At 50.3% G+C, this 19,924-nt stretch overlaps 1 protein-coding gene across 2 annotated transcripts in view; it reads left to right on the forward strand.

Moving 5' to 3' along the window:
• Positions 1–19,924, forward strand: part of LOC108928742 (striated muscle preferentially expressed protein kinase-like) — a 48,366-nt gene that overhangs the window by 11,625 nt on the left and 16,817 nt on the right. For both annotated transcript variants that reach the window (XM_029257016.1, XM_029257017.1), the window contains exons 2-16: positions 1,347–1,442; positions 3,281–3,434; positions 7,153–8,543; positions 8,763–8,906; positions 9,222–9,404; positions 12,738–12,919; positions 13,195–13,283; positions 13,489–13,664; positions 16,538–16,804; positions 16,926–17,084; positions 17,339–17,528; positions 17,968–18,197; positions 18,775–18,894; positions 19,208–19,312; positions 19,694–19,900. In XM_029257016.1, coding sequence (XP_029112849.1) covers positions 1,347–1,442; positions 3,281–3,434; positions 7,153–8,543; positions 8,763–8,906; positions 9,222–9,404; positions 12,738–12,919; positions 13,195–13,283; positions 13,489–13,664; positions 16,538–16,804; positions 16,926–17,084; positions 17,339–17,528; positions 17,968–18,197; positions 18,775–18,894; positions 19,208–19,312; positions 19,694–19,900 — 3,693 coding nt within the window. The remainder of the gene's footprint in view (positions 1–1,346; positions 1,443–3,280; positions 3,435–7,152; positions 8,544–8,762; positions 8,907–9,221; positions 9,405–12,737; positions 12,920–13,194; positions 13,284–13,488; positions 13,665–16,537; positions 16,805–16,925; positions 17,085–17,338; positions 17,529–17,967; positions 18,198–18,774; positions 18,895–19,207; positions 19,313–19,693; positions 19,901–19,924) is intronic.

Genomic DNA, 19,924 nt, shown 5'->3' on the forward strand with positions numbered 1-19,924 from the left:
TCCCATGGTGTGTTTGCCTTTTTACACTATTAGAGCTTTTTCTCGAGACACCTCGGCTTCTCCGGCCGCAGTCGAGGCGTGCCGTGTCCCACCGCCTCGGTTTCAGGATGCATCTCGCCCCCTGTCCCGCTGTCTGGACGCACGCTAGAGTGCGAGGAACACGACGGCTACACGGCCGCTTTGGATGCAGCCCTTTACCCATGATGCACCGCGGCGGAGAGTCAAAAGAAACACAGCTTCTAAGAACTCGTCTGTACAGCACAAACAAAAGAAAGAAAACAGGGAGCTGGTGGAAATAACGTGAAACTCGAGTCGATAACGAGCTGCCGATGTGACGAGATCCTTTTAGAAAGAGTTGTGTTTCACCGCGAGCGGGACACACACCGCTGCACGAGGTGTCATTTATGCCGTGATGAACACGTGGACGTGGATGTATCTGGTGGGCGGTGGACAAACTCTGGCAGAAGGCTGAGCTCTCGCTGCTCTGGTTTTGTCCCCCCCCCCCCACACACACACACACACACACACACACACAAGCCCAGAAAACCAGGCAGAAGCATCCTAAAACTTTCTGTTTGTTCCTTCCTTCATAGCTGCTCAAATGGTGTACTTGTGTTTTTACCGCAGTGCATGACCGCCTGCTTTATTTTCCTTTACATGTTCATTTTCATGTTCTTATTCACTGCAGCATGTTTCATCATGTGTTTGTGCCCCATTTTTGTCCGCTCGTCTCCTGTGGTGGTGGTCTTTGCTCGGGACAGAATTGTCTGAGCCAAGTTACCAACCTAAAAACCTGGCATTACCCTAATTGTTACATGATTAGAGGTAAATATATGACAGTGCAGGGGACCTGTCCCAGCGCTGTCCCCAGTGACGCGGGTCCAACGTGCTGTGATGCACTCAACACATGTGCTAGTATGCAGGTCACTACCTGTGCACACAACAAGAGCAGCACACCATGGGGGGTGTGCAGTGTAAAAGCCGGTGTAAACCGCGTGGGGAACAGTATTGGGTCAGGTCAGTGGTTTGAGGCGACGAAGGCGGCCGCTGGGGAACTGTTGGGCTGCAGTCGTCGAGAGATGCATCTCTGGTTTCCATAGTAACGGTTCTCTCCTGTCTGCTTCTCCTTGCTGCCACTATGGAAGCGAAGTTTTCCGCTCCTGCAGGAAGCAAAGTTATGGTAAAAGACCTTGTTTTACTTACCCAGATTTCTCCTTTCATTGCTCTTCTTAACAAAAGCCAAAATCTTCAAGAAATGATCCCGGCTGGTAATGTTTCACCCAGTTCCGGTGCCATCTGTCGAAGAGTGAGGACACGTTTCACACTCGGCACTTCTGTCCCCCCAGACTCCGAGACCGCCGAAGATGAGACCCCCGAAGCCCAGGTACCCGCGGATGCCAAAGGTGGAGCCGGGGGTCCGACCGCCCGAGCTGCTCAAAGAGGTGAATACCCCCCCGCTTTTGACATAGTTGTTAAGTGTAATTGAAATTATAATTACATTCCTACAATTCCAGTCACAGGATTCACTCACACTGTGACCATCTGGAATTACAAGCACACGCAGGTTGGACATGTGCAGCCCAACAAGATGTAGTTTCCTTTGCGCTCTTCCAAGCAGGTCTGGCGGCTTCCAGCGATGGCTCAGTGGCTACGCTCTTCTGGTCAGACACGCTCTCTGATGTACTGTGCTGTACCGCACCATGTTTGACCATATGTTTACCTTTACTGGGTCAGGACAGATGTGGCCAGACATTCTTGGTTCAGCGCTGCGCTGCAGAGCATAGCTCGCACCCTCGTGATTGTGGACTGAGAGCTTGCGACATGTCAGAGACTTGATGAAACATCGATACCGGCAGCAGGTGGCGCAGTGATTAGAGCTGTAGGCTGCAACCAAAGGACCTCGGTTTGAATCCCTCTTCCTGCTGCAGTTCCCTTGATCAAGGTACTTACCCTCAGTAGAAACAGTCAGAATTCCCCAGCTGCGAATGTAAGTAAATCAGTGTAAAGCTGATCTTCTTCATTTTGATGCGGCATCTAGTTTTGTTCAAAAGACCAAACCAGAATATCTTTTTTTCCAGTTTTAGGGGGAGACAAACATTTCAAAATGTCCTCTGTTATTACAGTCAGCTGACACTTTCTTCAAAGCTATTTTTAAGATACCTGCAATTATTTACCCATTTCTACATACAGCTGGGTAATGTTCCTGGAGCAGTTTAGGGTAAGGACCTTGCCGAAGGCTACTACAGCTGGAGGTGGGGATCGAACCTGCGACCTTCAGGTCCACAGGGAGCAGCTCTTCGCTACCAGCTGTCCCCTTTTAGTAACTTTTATTTTGCTATTTCTCGTTATTACATATATACTTATGTGGTAGGGTAACAATACAGGAGAGCAAATGTTGAAGAAAAAGCAAGAAGTACCAGTAGAGTAATATTTCTTGGAGGGATGTGTATGAGCATTTCGCTGGGATACGGACACAGAGGGCGAAACAGCAGCGACACGGAACATCAGCACACCGGTAAACCGCACGAGTAACCGGTAAACCGTGGTAACGGTAATAGCGGGAGAAGCCGCTTGTGTCTGCGTGCGGAGGAGCCGCCGCTGAGCGCCAGGTGCCAGGAAAGGAGTTCCGGCGTCGCCTCGGAGCCACAGGGATCCAAGTGACCTGGCAGCACACGCCACCTGCGTGTCTCACACCTGTCCCGCCGTCACACTTCCTGCGTGCACGCGCTGAAACGCCCGGGATCGCCTTCGCTCTGGAATTAAGGAATAAAGAGGAATTGAATGTCACACTGGCTTTCTGCACTCGCCTTCCCCTCCGAGTGCTCGTAATCCTCTCGCCTCATCTCATTTCTCCAGACCGATTGAACCAGCAACAGGGGAGCGGCGCGACGCGGCCTTTAGCCGTCACATTCTGCCGCGTGTTACTGTGTGCCAGGACTGAGGCTCACGGGTAGAGCGCTTGCAGGGGTGCGAGGCAGACGAAAGACGCGGGCGGCTCAAGGCCCCGCCGACCCGCAGTACGCGCTCCCGTCTGCAGGGGGAGCAACCTTTCTGCAGCTGAAGTAGAAACCTTCCCCTACCTCAAATTTCCTGGAAATTTCTCCAGAGCGCTGCTAAAACAGGGGACTTTTTTCCTGTTCTGTTTCTGTTTATTTGTCCAAGAATGTTCTTCTGCGACGTTTGAATGACCTGTTGTGTCTCTAAGTGCTTGGACTCGCTTTTCTGAGCCGCTCCTTCGTGTCGCGTGCCTACCGGGACGCTGTCCTCTCTTCGGCTGCAGGTAAGGCGGCCAGGCAGGTCCCCGCGGAGACGAGCGATGCCAGGAGCTCTCTGAGAGGCGGCTGGGGCGTCAGCCAGGACACGGTGGTGGAGAAGGAGGTGTCAGCCCTGGGTTCGAAGGCCCCGGGGCCGCGGGAGCCTCCCGAGGCCGGCAGGCAAGCGAACGAGCGTGAGGCGACGGGGCCCCCCGTCAGACACCTGGGGGTGGAGCCTCTGATCCGGGCGTCCCGTGCCAACCTCTCCCGCCCGGCGTGGGGGTCCGAGGAGAGCGTGTCGGTAGCTAGTGATCACTACGGTAGCATGTTTAGCCTCTACAGAGGGAGGACTTTTTCTGTGCCCCTGTAAGCAAATAATAATAATAATAATAATAATGATAACATTAATAATAATAATAATAATAATAGGTAAAATAAAAATCAGCCCTGACCAAGACCCCCCACACGACCCAAACGCAGGAAAACCTCAGAAGCGCTGCTGTCCACCCTGATAATAACAAAGGCCCCTGTAGTCACATGGCAGGCAGAGAGGAGGGAGGGGCGCGGTGTCTCGTCACACGGGACGCGTCGTGGAGCGCGCAACACGTCTCGCATGGACCTACGACACACAGCAGGTTGCCCGACTCCGCTGGGCGAGCAGCGACCGGCCGCGGTCAAAGAGTGCGTTCGCGTAAAGCACTGACTCACCACCACGTGGACCACATGGAAATTCACTATAAGCCCATTAGCAGTAATCATGGTATCACTAGACCGGCGAAGGCCGTGTGCATTAAAATTCCTCTTTTGTCCTGCTTGCATTAAAAAAATAACTTGCATTTTACTGTAAATTTCCCTAAATGTGTATCTAGCTTCTTACATCTGCCAGCAGAATGAGCTTTTCTAGCTGCTGGGCCGAAACGTGCGTTTCACGCACACGATTGGCACCGTGTGGCCGCGGCCGACGCTTTTTCACCACGCGGGAAAAATGTTCATTAATCGATTAGTTACTAATGATTTGACAATGTGTTCAAGAATTTCTTACACTTCAACAGTTGCATCTGCATCTGTCTTCTCGGGCTACCTTGATTCACCACATTCTCGCCTTTAAGGTCCAACAGCTGTTCCTGTGTTACTGTCAGGGTCAACGGTAAAAATACACTTCATGCCCTTCCAAAAGCTCTCCTTTTACCTCTTTTGTCAACTGAAAATTACTGTTCACATCTAATTTTTTTCAGAAATTCAGTTTAGTTACGCTAGTAAACCTGATGCAAGTTTTCGTCAGTTGCACCCTGGTGGACTATAAACCACCGAAAATCTCTTATAAAATACGAGTAGCGTGGCGACCCTTTTGCCCTCGTTTCATTCACTCTGTCTTTGTTATATTTCCTCCAGCTTTTTCGCTTTCCCTCGACTTCTGTTTCGTGTTCCGCTGTTTTGCCTCTGCTCGTGCGTCCGAGCCACTTCCTCGGCCTCGGGCTCGAGAGCCGCCCGGAAATCGACCAAAAACGTCACAACTGCCAACACCTGAGATGGTGAATCGAAATCGTAATCAATGTGCAGCTATGGCCTCGAGATGACTTTCCCGCCACACACAGTCATCGCACGTCTTTTTTTTTTTTTTTACATTCCTATGACAGAACGCAGATTTGTCAGTGACTCCTTATGAGACGGTCGATGCACCAGTCAGTCTCCGGGGTCACAAAGCTTCAACACATTTGTCATCCTTTCATTACAGCCACTTCTAAGATCAAATCAGCAGGTTTCTTTAATCTGTAAATGGCTGACATCCATAGATGAAAAGACAAAATATGTAACAGGGATCATAAAGATTAGAGTACCAAAAACTGTGCTTAAATTGTATAAATGTGCAGCAGTCCCCACTGAGGAAGTAACAGATGCAATTTTCTGTGGTTTGCTGGAGTCCCCTTCCCCTCCCGGTGTTGCCGAGCTCCAGCTGCTGGTTCCTTGCGTATTGCTGCGAGTGCGAGGCACTGAGGAGGGGACCCTCCAGTCCCCCAGTCCCCCAGTCCCCCAGTGCTCGGCATCCCCCTGCTCCCATTTTCCACAGCTGCACACGTGCACCATTTGCTTTTGCACGCACTCACGCGCACATTACTGACGGAGGTGGAACTGAAAACGGTTGTCCTGGTCGAGGGTTCGATGTTCACAGCCGTGCCGTAAGGTTCAGAACATCTGCGGCGATGTAAAGAGCCGGCCAGCCTATGGCCCTTCGCTCACGTGCATCAGCAGGCCAGTAAGAAGCAGATAAACATGTAAAGCGTCTTGCTATTTGCATGCGCTTTTCAACGCTACGGTGCTTGAGTCCGCCTTCGCGCCACGAATCGGGTGGTGCGTGACGTCACTGTGAGCAGCTGCCGCTGAGCGTGTGCTGTATGGGTCGTGGACCAGGCGTTCGGCGCAACTCCCAAAATAATCCTGCAAGGTTGCGTGACGGGCTGCATGTGCGTAAGTAACTGCGCTGGATCCTGTTGCTTATTAAAGGTTGCGAACATTTTCCGCTTTGCTTATTTTTATTTGTGTTTTCTTCACTTACGTATTTTCGACAATTTGTTCCGGAACGACAAAGGGGGTGCGGTGGTGCGGTGGTGCAGTGGGTTGGACCGCAGTCCTGCTCTCCGGTGGGTCTGGGGTTCGAGTCCCGCTTGGGGTGCCTTGCGACGGACCGACGTCCCGTCCTGGGTGTGTCCCCTCCCCCTCCGGCCTTACGCCCTGTGTTACCGGGTTGGCTCCGGTTCCCCGCGACCCCGTATGGGACAAGCGGTTCTGAAAATGTGTGTGTGTGTTCCGGAACGAATGGCACCTGCATTTCAGCAAACGGTCATTAGTTGGCAGCAAAACGCACCCGGACAGATTATGAATGCGGGACGGGATTAATTCAACCCTTAGCAATGATAACGAGGTCAATAACAATAAAAGGAATTTTCTTCATGTTTATGGGACAAATAAACCACTAATCTGCACTGGATGGGAGTTTGTGGACATAGTATATTTTCATTTTCAGTCATTTAAAATGAGTTTTAATTCTAATGTAGTTCAACGCTAATACAAACATTAAAATAAGTCTTTAAGTATTTTTTCATTCCCTAAAGCTGTGTCTCACATTTAGACAGAGCCTAGCCAGTGAATAAATCCTCTACTATTACACTTTTTTGACATAGGACTTGCATTTACAAACCAATCGAGTTATGAACAGACTTCCAGGCCCAACTGGGTTTACAAACTGAGGATCCAGTACAACCACTTTTTATCAGGTCCACGATTCGAGTTTATCTGCACGCTTCACTTTATGTTGTTTCTATTTGCTGATGTCCTCTGTTGTTGTCCAGTTGTGTTGGAGGGAAAAGGCTGGCAGGGTTTAAACTCCATATTCGGCCCTAGAGGATCCCTGTCACCTGGAGGAGCAGAGACATTCATTCCCATTTCTTTTCCCATTTCTGTTCTCCATTGTTTACTGGTGCCTTCATTCATACTCTTCTGTTCTTTACACCTCAACTTGTGCCATGCTGCTGTATTTGATAAGAGTTTAATTTTGCAAACACATTTTTAATAATATTACAACACAACAATGCTGTTTTGTAGCACGTACGTTCCAAAAATGCAGTTATAATGGTATCATATTCATGCATCTATTTATATCAGTTGGATCCCTTTTCCAAATCCCTCTCTAAATATACAAATGCTTTCCTATCACATGTCCACATTAAAAGTCCCTCATCTCAAAACCCCTTTAAAATCACCCTCTTCAAACCACAGATACCAGAAAGAGAGGCTCTGCGCCCTCTATCCTCTGCCCCCTGTCTCCCTCGGCACAGCTGGGCTCTTCCTTCAGGGAACTGGCGCTCTAACAGCACATTTCCCTGTAAACACCTTCTTTCAGGAGCCAGACTGGAGAAGTTCTGAGTGAAGGTCAGAGGCAGGTTTGCCCAACTCCCACTCTCCCCTCTCCCCAAATTAGTCTCCCCACCACATCATTTCCAGGGCCCGTCAGCACGGGGTTAACCCCTGTTGCCTCCCTCTCCCCTCGCAAGAAACCAGTTGTTCCATCAGACTATCAAGACACAGTTCCAGAAGACTTTGAGGAGAAGATAAGGCACCCCAAACCTTCAGGCATGTCTCAGAGTAGCACCCAGGGCTCTCGTCCTCAGACACCAGTCAGTGAGTGCTCTAAGAAGGACCTGTCACACCGCTCATCGCCCAAGCCTACTCGAATGAGCTCCAAGCTCTTTGAGAGGGTACGAATCTTTGAAGAGCGCCGCAGAAGCATTGACCACGCGGAGGGTGAGGGGTCCATTTCCGGACGCTCCTGGGCAGGATTTCATCGAGCTCCATCTGTTGAATCGGACGAAGGGGGGAGTCGGTTGGGTTTCTCCAGGGAGAGCTCCAAGGAGGACCTAAGGGAGGCCCTGAAGGCAGACGCCACCCAGAGGAGGTCCTCGTTCCGCCAAAGGGCGGCCTCCTTGGAAGACAGGCCCCGTTACTCCCAAAAGGTTCAGGAGATTGAGAACAAGTTCACAGAGGAGCTGCAGCGGATCAAGGAGATGGTGGGGAAGTCCCACATGAGGAAATCTTTCTCCACTGAGCATCTCTCCCAGAGGGGAAGGCAACCTCTGCGCAAGCTTGAACCCATCCCACCACAAGTGATCCAGAAGCTCCAAGACAGAGAGCGAATCAAGCAACAGCAGGAGCAGGAGCAGGAACAGAAAGAGCAGCACAAAGAGCGAATGCCATCAGCACAAGAGTGGCTGGATGAGGAGCAGCTGCAGACCGAAACCAGGAAGCATCCGGTGAGCAGCATAACGGTGAGCAGGTTTGGAGAGAAATCCATCTTTCCCAAAGCAGTGCCACTCATTGAGTCATGTGAGCAGCAACAGGTGGAGAAGAGCAGTCCGGCTGTGGAGGCCTTTTCTCTAGCAGAGACTCCTCATGCTTCCAGAGGTCAGGAACCTGGTCACCTCCCACTGAAAAAAGAAGCACTCAGGAGGACTGAGAAGATGCCGAGCAGCCTGCTGGAGCAGAAGGCCATCTCCCATGGCCAAGCACCACTGAAGCCCCCAAGGCTCACAAGACCTCCCTCCCAAGGTCCCAGCCCCTCTTCAGAGGAGGAGAAGATGGAGGTAGAAGTGACATCTGTGTGTCCAGAACCCAGGTTTCCAGTCCCCACAATTGCTGTAGAAGAAGAATCTATGGAGGAAGAAGAGGAGGTCCTTATACCCAGTGAGGGGAGAGGAGTTCAGAGGACCAAAGAAAAGGCCTCCTATACCCAACCAGGTGACCATTGGGTTTGTCACTGTATCTTTTGCTTCTCTTTATTGATTTACTTACTTTTGTGGTTCAAACTTTTTCTCATTCTGAAGTGGGATATGAGCAGAGAGAGCATGTCAATAATGAATCTAATCAATCACTAATTTCACTCAGTTCAGTGACACTTGGGTGAGCTTTGGGCACCCGAACGATTGCTTACTCCATTTGGTTTGTGAATTTCCATAGACTCCTCAGAAGTCTTGTGTGTTGCTGCGGGGCAGGACTCCTCTGAGGCCACCGTGTTTGAGCCCTCCTTTCAGGACACGGTGATGTTGGCCGGCTCTGAGGTTCAGTTCGAGCGTGTCGTCGGTGGAACGTCGGCCCCAGAAGGCAAGCGGCTCCTCCCTCTGTGACCTTTCCCTGTCATTTTTTGGTTCACAGCCCACAGGGCAGAGCTGCATTTTGGACTCATTGAGACCTTATCTAGGCCTTTGTGGTGTGGAGCCTATGTTCCAAATGAATTAGCATGAGATCCTCACTTGTTTAAGTAGCATTAACTCCTAGAGATTTACTTCAGTCTTAAGACAGTAAGATGGTTGTGTGTGTAACCCTGTAAAACAAAAAATCACTGAGGGTCTCCTCTTCACTCAACCTGCACAAGAAGGAGTGAGTGAAGAGAACTGACACACCTGTCTCCTCTTTCAGTTACCTGGAACAAGGGTGACGTTGCGATAAAGAGCGGCTCCGCTCACATGGTCAAATCGGAGGGTGAGAAGCGCTCGGTGCCAATAAAACAGATGGATGAGGGCGACGCCGTGACGTACCCAGAGATGGCCATCAACAGGACTGCTGTGGAGCACAGCACTGCTGCTTCTTCCATCAGAGCAGGTGAGCATGAAGGAAGGAATGAGGGAAAAGATCTGTAACAAGAGCTCCTGGCTGTCGTAGGGAGATGCTTTGAGTGCCAAAGAAGGTGATTCTACAGCTTTGTTTTTGTCCTCATGAGTGGATCTCTACGGGCACAACCATCAATCTAGATGATAGCTGGGAGTTCACGGCTGGGCCGTTCCGGTAACTTCCACTGCAGGAACTAGAGAGCAGAGTCCATCGCACTGAGAGCAGAGCACTGAGATCACCTGAAGCTCACTCCCTGCACACACAGCTGACGCAGGACAAAGACCCCATGTGAAGTGCCGGACAGCGTCCGTTCTGCACCAGTGGCCGTCTCAACCACACAAAGCCTCAAGCGGTGTGTTCTGGCTGCAGATGATAGTTACCATAGCAACGCAGAGGCTAAATGCAACCCTTCAGCTGTTAATGCCACGCTGGGCACCACATGAATAAAAGCAGCACATGCAGTTTAATGGTGACACCAGAGCATTCGCAGGCCTTCACTAACGCTGCGTTTCTTGTTAAGGTCCACGCTTTCGTCTCTCTGTCTGGAAGGGCCCTTCGTGCAGCGCCGTACAGGGGGGTTGTGCAAAGTGCGGCAAGATGAAATAAACACCAGTGTGTGTGATGTTTGAATGTGCAGAAGCGGTGGGCTGGAGAAAGAGGCCTTCTTGCTGAATTCGTACTGAGGGTCAGATCTGCCCAGTAGCTGAAAGCGACTCCTAGAAGGCTGGGCAGGTCTGAAGGATGAGTAAACTGGCATCACCAAAGGAGTGAGTGTTGCCTTTGAAAGATAGAAGGTGTTTGTGTGTTCACACTGGACGGTAAAGCTCGAAAAGCCACGACGAGTGCAGAAAACAACAGCAGAAAATGAAAGGCAAGCACATTAAGCACGAAAAGACTAGAATCCTGCGATGGACTGGATCGAATCCCCCACCCCGGTCCTACGTCCCTTGTATCCTGGATAGGCTCCAGTCCACCGTGACCCTGCTCAGGACCAGCGGTTATTGAAATGATACGGATGACTAAAACAACAAAGGTAGCAAAAGCATTGTTTACATTGTCAGAGAAGACGTTCCAGCATCAGTTTGCATCAGTTTGCACTTTACTATATGTGCGTTTCAGTGAAATCCACCGTCGAGGAGCTCGATACTTATTGATATGTTATTACCATTAGACTGCTGTTATTGAGTTTTGCACCTTGGTCCTTAGACGTCTTCTGCTGCTGCTGCTCCTTCTGCTTACTGTATGCCAGGCGCCAGGAGAAGGGGATGCTTTACCTTATTAGGGCAGCCCATACTCTGGTATTTATAGTGCTCTTCGTTCCCTCCAGTAACTGTAATCTGTTTCATTTCTCACTGTGTGAGTGAGTGGAGCAACTCGGTGGGTCAGGCACTGTGGTGTGTGGATTCGCTGCACACTCTCAATGATGAGCTCTGTTACTTAATTATAGTGCAGTTCCTGGGATTTTGCATAAATGTGGCGCACGCACACACACACACACACACACACACACACACACACACACACACGGGCCCTGCTGATCTTCACACTCCACGAAGCTCCGGCGTGTGTCTGTGCCAGAGGAGGCACTCCTGCGGCTCCGTATCGATTCTTATCGTGAGACGTGCCTTTAAGCTTTCGTGAGTTTGGATGGAAGAGCGAGAAGCTGCGTTTTAAGAGACCAAATCACTGCTGGATGTTTCTTTTCCTCGGTGCAGCAGCTGTGTAGGAGAGGGGAGAGAGGGAGTGAGCGAGCAAGTGAGCGAGGGAGGGAGGGAGGGAGGGAAAGAGGAGGGAGAGAGGGAGCCAAGGCCGCGAATGACAGGACTCTCGAATGGAAGAGGCTTTCTGCAGTCCACGGTACGGGTCGGTGGTCCATCCCCGGGGGACGTTTGTGTCGCTGCCGTCAAGTTGACACAAATGCAGCTGGGGTGTGACGCGTGGCAGAGGCGCACGGCTCCATTCGGCGAACAGGCTTCCCGGGAACAGCGATGTAGGGCCAGGTAAGTCGGGCTCCTCCCGGCCTTCGTGTCCTGCTAATTACAAGCAGGCGAGATCCTTCCTCGTGGTCACACAACGCTGAGCAAAGCCAAAGTGGTTCAGAGCTGCAGATCAGACCTTGGTCAACTTTGGGTTAAGCTGATCAAATGGCGAGCGTCGGGTCATCACTGCTGCATGTTTCTCCAGCGAGCTGATCCAAAGTCCCCCACACGCCAGTTGTGCAAAGCCACAAGAGCCTTTCGGTTTCCCGTAAGCGTCTTGGGTTCTGCTGTAGATGTTCACGCTTCATGCTCGTCTGCTGTACGACAGACCCACTGAGCTCAGCTCAAATCCACCGGCATCTTCTGTGTGATGGTGTTGTGAACTGTGTGTCCGGTTCCGTGAGCATGGTCTCGCAGTCATGTGACCGTCGCGTGTTGTGTGTGTTCTGCTTTCGGTGCAAGTGCTGTGGTCACTACTACACTGGCGTAGCGGTCAGTGCTATTGTAGTGCAGTCTGAAGGGTTCAGTCCCACCTCCCGTTGTGCTACCCTTGGTACAAACACTAACCCTGAACTGCTACAATAAAAATGACCCGGTGTAATCAGCTCAGTGTATGAACCTGTACTTAGAGTGGAAGTCACTTTTTTTACTGGAAGAAGGTCGATAAGTAATGGAAACATTTATGTGACACTTTCCTCTAAAGCTGTTTACAGTATAAAGGTGCCTCTGTACAACGTGAGGTCCCACAGGTGAGTCCTGGTTACTCACACACCAACCCCCGTGTCTGGTATGCTCCAGATTCCCTGCATCAGGGTCATGGTGGTGACTCTTTTTCAGTCTGCGTTGGGCTCCAGGCTCTGCGGTGACTCCCTTGTGTTCCTGTGCTCCTCGTACTGGATTCTCTGTGACCCTCAGCGCTGTTCGCCAACAGTTACCATCAGAGCCGGACAAGCTGGGCCCTCAGAACTTCCGCTTTCCTGTGTGCCCTGCTCACAAGCAGCAGTCCCCTCTTCTGTCTTTGCTCATGTTCATTTTGAATCTGTCTGTCCATCTGCAACCTGGGTCACGGTGCTCCAGAGCCTATCCCAGAGGCATAGCCAGAGCACATCCTGGATGGACACCAGCTCACAGCTGGCCATTCACACACACACTCCTTCGCTCAGACTCACACTGCACAGATAGCCATTCCTGTAAACTGAGAAGAAAGAGAAAGTTATCAAGCTTTTACTAGAGTACAAGTCTGAATTGTGTCCTGTGTTTCCCATTGAGCCTCAAAATATTGTGCGCTGTATTTCAGTCCCCTTTCCTCTGTTTGTCTATATGTGTGTGCGCATCTGTTGGCCAGAGCCCACCCAGGACCAGCGAGGGACCCCCGACACCCCTGCGGAGACCAGCAGCACTGTCAGCTCCGACGCGGAGAAGCTCAGCCCTCCGGAAGAGGCTATGGAGCTCGGGGGGGGGCCGCACCTGAGGCCCGAACCTCAGAGGGTTACTGACACGCGTTTCAGAGAGCCCCCCTCATTCCAGGTACCCCCGCAATTTTTGCCTGCCCTTGTTACTATAGCAACAGTGAAACAGGTGGTGAAGCCTTTAATGTGGAGAGGAGCCACTGCGGTTGATGTTCGATGCGGCGGAGCTCCGTCTGAGATTCACGTGGAATTCGGCTCAGGAGGGTTTTTTCACAGACCGGTTGCTTAGCGCAGCTGTACGAAGACCGGCCTTGACACTCGTGTTCCCCATGGAGCCTTGCCTCCTTTCGCAGCAGCATCCATTCTCAGCAAAACTGTACTGCTTTTGAACAGGTAACTTTGAGGGACCAGGTGGTGACTGAGGGACAGCAGGTGACCATGTCTGTCCGGACACACGGTCACCCAAAGCCTGTCGTCCACTGGTAGGTCCTCAGTGTCCCGAGGGGCTCGTAACCGCTTGTGCTTCACTTTCCCGTAATTCTCTCAGGTGGGTTTCTAACAAAACCCTCTCAGCTTGGCTCCTTTAATCTCAAATGTGAACGTCCTCTGAAGAAGGTGCACACACTCTCGGATTAACCTGTTGCTGTGACAGACAAACGTGTTCAAACAGGCTCCTCCCGGCTGCAGGCTCAAAGACAGGGTGGCGATAAAACCGGAGGGAAGACACACTGTGCGGGACGTGGAGGACGGCAGCTTCGAGATGAGCATCCCGTCTGCTCAGAAGTCAGACGCCGGCATTTACACCTGCAAGATCATCAATGAATACGGGACAAAGCAGTGTGACTGCCAGCTGGAGGTCAAAGGTCAGGCCCGCCTTTGATTGATCTCTGTTTCTGGCTGTAAAATAGAGATTTTCCATTCCCTGACATAGTAGAATGTTGTTTTTTTGGGGTGGGTGCTAATCGGAGGCCACATGACCTCCACACATAGTCATTGCTCTTGATGACAGCTGATCGGTCCTGAACAGACTCTGTTTCCCATCTGGGGACATTAGTGTCCCTACAACCTCACACATCCCCTGTCATCCTTGTCACATCCACGTGATGTTTCTGGTACCAGGGCGCCTACCGGCTCCTTCTGCTCAAAGAGCTCGCAGGGACTCCTCACAATGGAGACCGACCTCGCCTTCTCCTTACCAGCTCCGCGTCCGAGCCTCTCAGGAGGGAAAGAGCAGGTTCCCTTGAGGAACAATCCAAGCAGGGGGTGGGTTGGAGATGGTGTCCCAGCAGCCAGTTAGAGACACACATGGAAAGGATGCACTTCACACCACCTATGCCTTAACTAAATATAAATGGAAAAAATGGTCTCTGTTGGTCACGGTTTGGTGTGTGGCGGCACTCCTGTCCTGTCACACAAACTCCAGGGTCCAGGCACCCCAAAGGGCATTGGCACAGCTCTTGAGCATGAGCTCTTTTGAACAAAGCCCCTTGTGTGACCCCTCCGAACGCACACCTTAGCCTTCATGAAGTCTACATCGAGTGCCTGGATCCCATCACCCTCACCTAAGGGCACATTAGAGGAAGACCGATGGCTGAGTGAACAGTCAGTGACAAAAAATACGAAGGGGAATGTGTGGGTGTATGGCTGTGGGCAAAAATGAAGAAAATGTCATTTCCCGTCATTGTCACTCTTACATTTACATTTGTTCATTTAGTGGATGCTTTTCTCCAAAGCAACACACATCTCATAGAAAATACAATTTGTGCATTACATTAAGAGAAAGAGAGACATAGTTGCAGACGTGTGATTCTTCAGTAGAGTTAGTTTCTTTCCGCCATATGAATCAATGTACATCACAGGAGTAGCTGCATAAAACTCAGAATATCGATGATTCCTGATCACCTTCCTACTAAAATTTTTTTGAGATACACAAACATTTATGTACATTACAGAAATAGCTGCGTTAAGGTTTATTCGGGCATCATCTTAAAGTTATAATGCATGAACATTTACACTTTACATGAACTTAAGAGATCATGGACAGAGTGAGTGTGGAAGAGGTGAGTTTTCAGACCCTTTTTAAATGTGGACGTAGATTCAGCAGTTCTGAGTGAGGGGGGAAGTCGTTCCACCACAACGGAGAGAGAACAGAGAACCGCTGTGCTTTACTTTTTACGCATGGCACCACCAAACGGGCAGATGGGGAAGAGCGTAGCAGTCTGGTTAGCTGGGAGCAGATCTACTGATGCATTTAGAGACTATAACCAGGATCGTAAATTTGACCCGGGCAGCTATAGGAAGCCAGTGCAGAGAAACGAGTAGAGGAGATACATGGGAACTCTTTAGCATGTCAAACACAACTTGGGCAGCAGCAGAGTTCTGTATCAGCTGTAGAGTTTTGATGGCAGTAGCAGGAAGGCCACACAGAAGAGAGTAGTATCCAGATGGGATATCACCATGGCCTGGACAAGTAGTTGGGCAGAGTCAGTTGTGAGGTGAGGACGGATCTTGCGGATGTTATGCAGGATGTATCTGCAGGTCTGGGTTGTGGCTTCGATGTGCTGAGAGAAGGACAGACTTGAGTAAATAGCCACTTCCAGACTCGTAGCCGAGGAGGTAGGAAAATGAGTGAGTTGTCCACTTTGATCAAGAGATCGTGACAGGAGGACCAACCAGCTGGGAGGTGTAGGATCTCTATTTTGGAGAGGTTGAGTTGGAGGTTGTGATCAGACATCCATGAAGAGATGTCCGACAGGCAGGCAGCGATGTGCGTGGAAATGTGGGATGCTCCAGGTGGAAAGGAGAGGAAGACCTGGGTATCATCAGGTTAGCAGTGGTATTTGAACCCATGGGAGGCTATAACTGGGCCAAGGGAGGAGGTGTAGATCGAGAAGTGCAAAGGGCCTAGTACTGAGCCCTGTGGGACATCAGTTGAGAGAGGCAGAGGCGAAGAACAGGAGTCCCGCCAGACCACTTGATAGGATCTGTCAGATATGTAGGACTCAAACCGTCTTAGTGCCGCTCCTTCGATCCCAAGCTGACTAAGAGAGGAGAGTAGAATCCAGTGGTTAACTGTGTCGAGCGCTGCAGACAGATCGAGGAGGATGAGGACCGAGGAGAGGGAGGCAGCTCTAGCTGACTGGAGAGTATCAAACATTGCCAGGAGCGCCGTCTCTATGGAGTGACCAACTTTGAATCCATACTGATATCCATCAAGGAATTCCGGGTGAGGAATTCAGATAATTGATCACAGGCTGCCCGCTCCTGAGTTTTAGACAGGAAGGAGAGGAAAGAGATTAACCTGTAGTTTTGGACTGAGTTGGGACCCAGAGAGGGTTTCTTTACCAGAGGTGAAATGAGAGCAGTTTTAAAGGCAGATGGGAAGTAGCCAGAAGAGAGCGAGGAGTTGATGATCTTGGAGATAAAGGTGGAGAGCAGCAGGGAGATGGTCTGTAGGAGTAACAATGGGATGGGATCAAGTGAGCAGGTTGTATAAACTCATCTTATTGAAGCACAACTGATAGCAGCAACCATTCACATCCCCGCAGCAGGGTAAACCGCAGTACTGTTAATACCAGCCTGCATACTGGTGTATCTACATGCAAGACCAACTATGAATCCAATCCCTCGTGCAAAGTTCCATCTTAATGTGACATTACAGTGATGCCTATATTTTCATATCTATATTAGATGTACAGCGGCACTGTATATGGATTGTAATACAATGTCCCATCAGCCCCATCACCCTCTGAGGACTCGAACCTGAGCATCACCCGTAACCTGACGGACGTGACTGTGAAAGCGGGCGAGTCGGCCCAGTTTGAGTGCCACGTGAAGGGTCCATCTGACGTCGATGTGGACTGGTTATCGGATGGGAAGCTGATCCAGCCGGCACTGTTAAACTGCAAGATGCACTTTGACGGGCGAACGTGCCGCCTGTTGCTTAACTCAGTGCATGAGGATGACAGCGGTACCTATACCTGCAAGCTCAGCACAGCCCGAGGTGAGTCTCCCAGCTGCTCCCCCACCCAGATTCTTGGCCTGGGGGCTTCCACATATTCCCTTTGAATGCGGAGGGTTTTGACAGGGACCTTTTGACACCTCTTGTACCCTGCTAACTTCAGAGGAGCTGACGTCCTGCGCCAGGCTCAAGGTGATCCCCTCCATTGAACCCCTGTTCACACGCAAGCTGGACGTCCTGGAGGTGATTGAGGGTCGAACCGCGCATTTTGACTGCAAGGTCAGCGGGACCCCTCCACCCAGTGTCACCTGGACCCATTTTGGTATGAACCATGGTTCAGTTTAAGGACCACATCAGCACTTCTCCGTCACTGACCGCACTTACATTTTGTTTAAACTGAAGGGTCATCCTGTGTTCTGTGTTCTTTTCTCGGATAGCTTCCGTAAGTCCCAGCAGAATGGTCTCAGAACAACTCCTTCTGTACTGTATTTCAGCACAGTATGCAGAGTTTCTGAAATAGAGTAAATCACAGTGCATGCAGCGGTTCACATTTCACCGTGTATTTGATTTCGCCAGACTGCCCCCTAACGGACACGGACGGCGTTCGCATCCTCCAGGAGGGAGGTCGTCACTCACTGGTGCTCCTACACGTCACCTCTGAGGATGAGGGCCTTTACACAGCCGTGGCGCTCAACGAGCATGGGAAGGCTGAGACATCTGCCGAACTCTACGTCCAGGAGCCGAGACTCACCATCTCCTCTCAAATGTAACTCTCGCTTACATACCTCTCTTGTCTACTACAGTAACCATGACTGTGGTATTTGTGCCTGACTTTTGAAGGATGTATGCGTAGCAGTCAAAACCGGTGTGCTTCACTCTCAGGGAAGTTGTTTTCTTCCCTTCATGTGTTTCATTTTTACTCTTTCACTCCAGACTTTGTGTTTAAGGGTAGTGCCACCTTCGTGTGCAGGGCTTACGTAGGTAGGGCTTTACACTCTTGATCACAGCTTCTTTTGCTGTCATGGTGAGAAGTAATGGCCTCTTTGTCACATTTAAAATGATGAAATGAACCATGTCAGCTCTATTTGAAAGACGTCTGTGCCAATACTTGTGGCAATATCAACCCACTAGATGGATCCCACAGTTGTGAGGAAGAATTTCTCGTCCTCATCTCTCAGCCTCTCTCTCCATTCTGCTGTACGCAGGGCGCGGCTAGAGAAGATGCCCTCCATCCCAGAGGAGCCAGAGGTGCTGGAGAGTGAGGTGGAGCGCTTCTCCATGCCTGACTTTGTTAGGCCACTCTATGACCTCGACGTGGTGGAAGGGAAGGAGGCCGTGCTGAGATGCAAGGTGGCCGGCCTACCGTACCCCACCATCACCTGGTTCCACAATGGCCACAAGATCGAAAGCACGGATGACAGAAAAATGACGCAGTGTAAGGGTGCCACAGTGCTTTTATTCCCTCCTCCAGCAAATGGAGACATAGAGCAGATGCCACACTGGTCCTGCGCTGACTGAATTTGAGTCTGCATCATGCTGGATGTATCTGCAGCCTGATCTGTGCCCCTTTAGATACGCTGGTATCAGTTGAAGGTGTGGAGCATCAAGTCAACAGCAAGCGGCCCAATTAGCAGAGGAATTTTGATCTTAGAGAACCGGTGGAACCCATGTGTCCAATGGATTTTCAGTCTCACACAAGAGAGCCGGGCCTCCGCTGGAAATTGAATGTTACACAAACATTAGCCCGGTGTTTCCTGGACATTCTCAGCCAGAGACCGACGCTGGAGCTTGATGGGTTACATTGGATCTATTCCTTGCAGATGTTTAAATGGCCAATAAGTGCATGTCTGTCTGTTCAAGACTTCATTCTTTGTTAGTCTCCTGCCATCGGCCGGTGTCAGCCCTAAAGAATAGGCGACACCATCACAGTGTTGGCACAAAACAGACCGAGCTTTCTGGGTAATGTGCATGTCCTCTTGATCTACGTCACTCTTGCTGATGTTCTCTTACAGACCGGGATGTCCACAGTCTGGTGATCCGCTCAGCTTGTCATGCCCATGGTGGCGTCTACAAAAGTGTCATCTCTAACAAGGTGGGGAAGGCCACCTGCTATGCACACCTGTATGTGACAGGTGAGAGGTTATCACATGCTTCCTGTCCTCTGTCACTCCTATGTCACTCCTTCCATTGCCATCACATGCATTGTGCATCTAGTGCAACACAGGAGTTTTAAAGAAATATGTTCAGAAACATATAAACTTTATATAACAGTAGCATGGGCATAGCTATAAGAAGTTTGTATAAGTGCTAGCTGAACAATCTCAGTCCAGGTTGTGAGATGTAAACTCGTTAATGTCTGTGATAGAGAGCAGACTTGTTGGTAAAGTTAGCAAATTCTTGAGTCTTTGTGATTGTGTATGTGTTTAAGGTGGCTTCTCTTTTCAGATGTCCTCCCAGATCCTCCCGATGGGGCTCCAGTGGTCGAGGCAATCACTGGCAAGGTCATCATCCTGCGCTGGAACAAGCCCAAGAGACTGGATCCATCTATAGGTACAGAACCCTTTTATAGATTCCAGACCCACTAATGAATGCTCGATCCTTCTGTGGATTCCTGACCCCTTGACAGACCCCGGATATTTACATAACTACTGCACAAGTCACAAGTGTTGGGTCTTTCTATAAACACTTTGTACGTGCATTTCAGGCTATTTTAACACATTCAGCCTTCGATGCTAAACAAGTCACCAGTAGTTTAACTACTGGTAGTCCTCCAAATTTAGCAGAGAATCACTTTGCAAAATATTTTTTACAGAAAAATGGTTGAACTTTAATGACCTGCGTTGAGTCCCGTTTAGCAGTAAAGCTGAACTGTGTTGAGCGCCAGAATAGCACACATCCCAAAAGAGCAGTAACACACTGGTCTCATTTCAGATGCCGGCTCCTTGATGTATGCTGTACAACAGCAGGCCCATGGTTCCAGCCAGTGGACTGTTATCGCCTCCAGTTTGAAGAGTACTTGCTACACAGTCATTTCACTCTCCAAGGGAGTTCGGTACTTCTTCAGGGTTCTGTCTATGACTAACAAGGCGTTCAGCAAGCCATCTCCTCCCACGGACGCTCTACAGCTTTTAGACAGAGGTATGTAGAAGAGCAGGACCTTTC

The sequence above is a fragment of the Scleropages formosus genome, chromosome 12 (assembly GCF_900964775.1).
Source record: "Scleropages formosus chromosome 12, fSclFor1.1, whole genome shotgun sequence".
In the NCBI taxonomy this organism is placed as follows: domain Eukaryota; kingdom Metazoa; phylum Chordata; class Actinopteri; order Osteoglossiformes; family Osteoglossidae; genus Scleropages; species Scleropages formosus.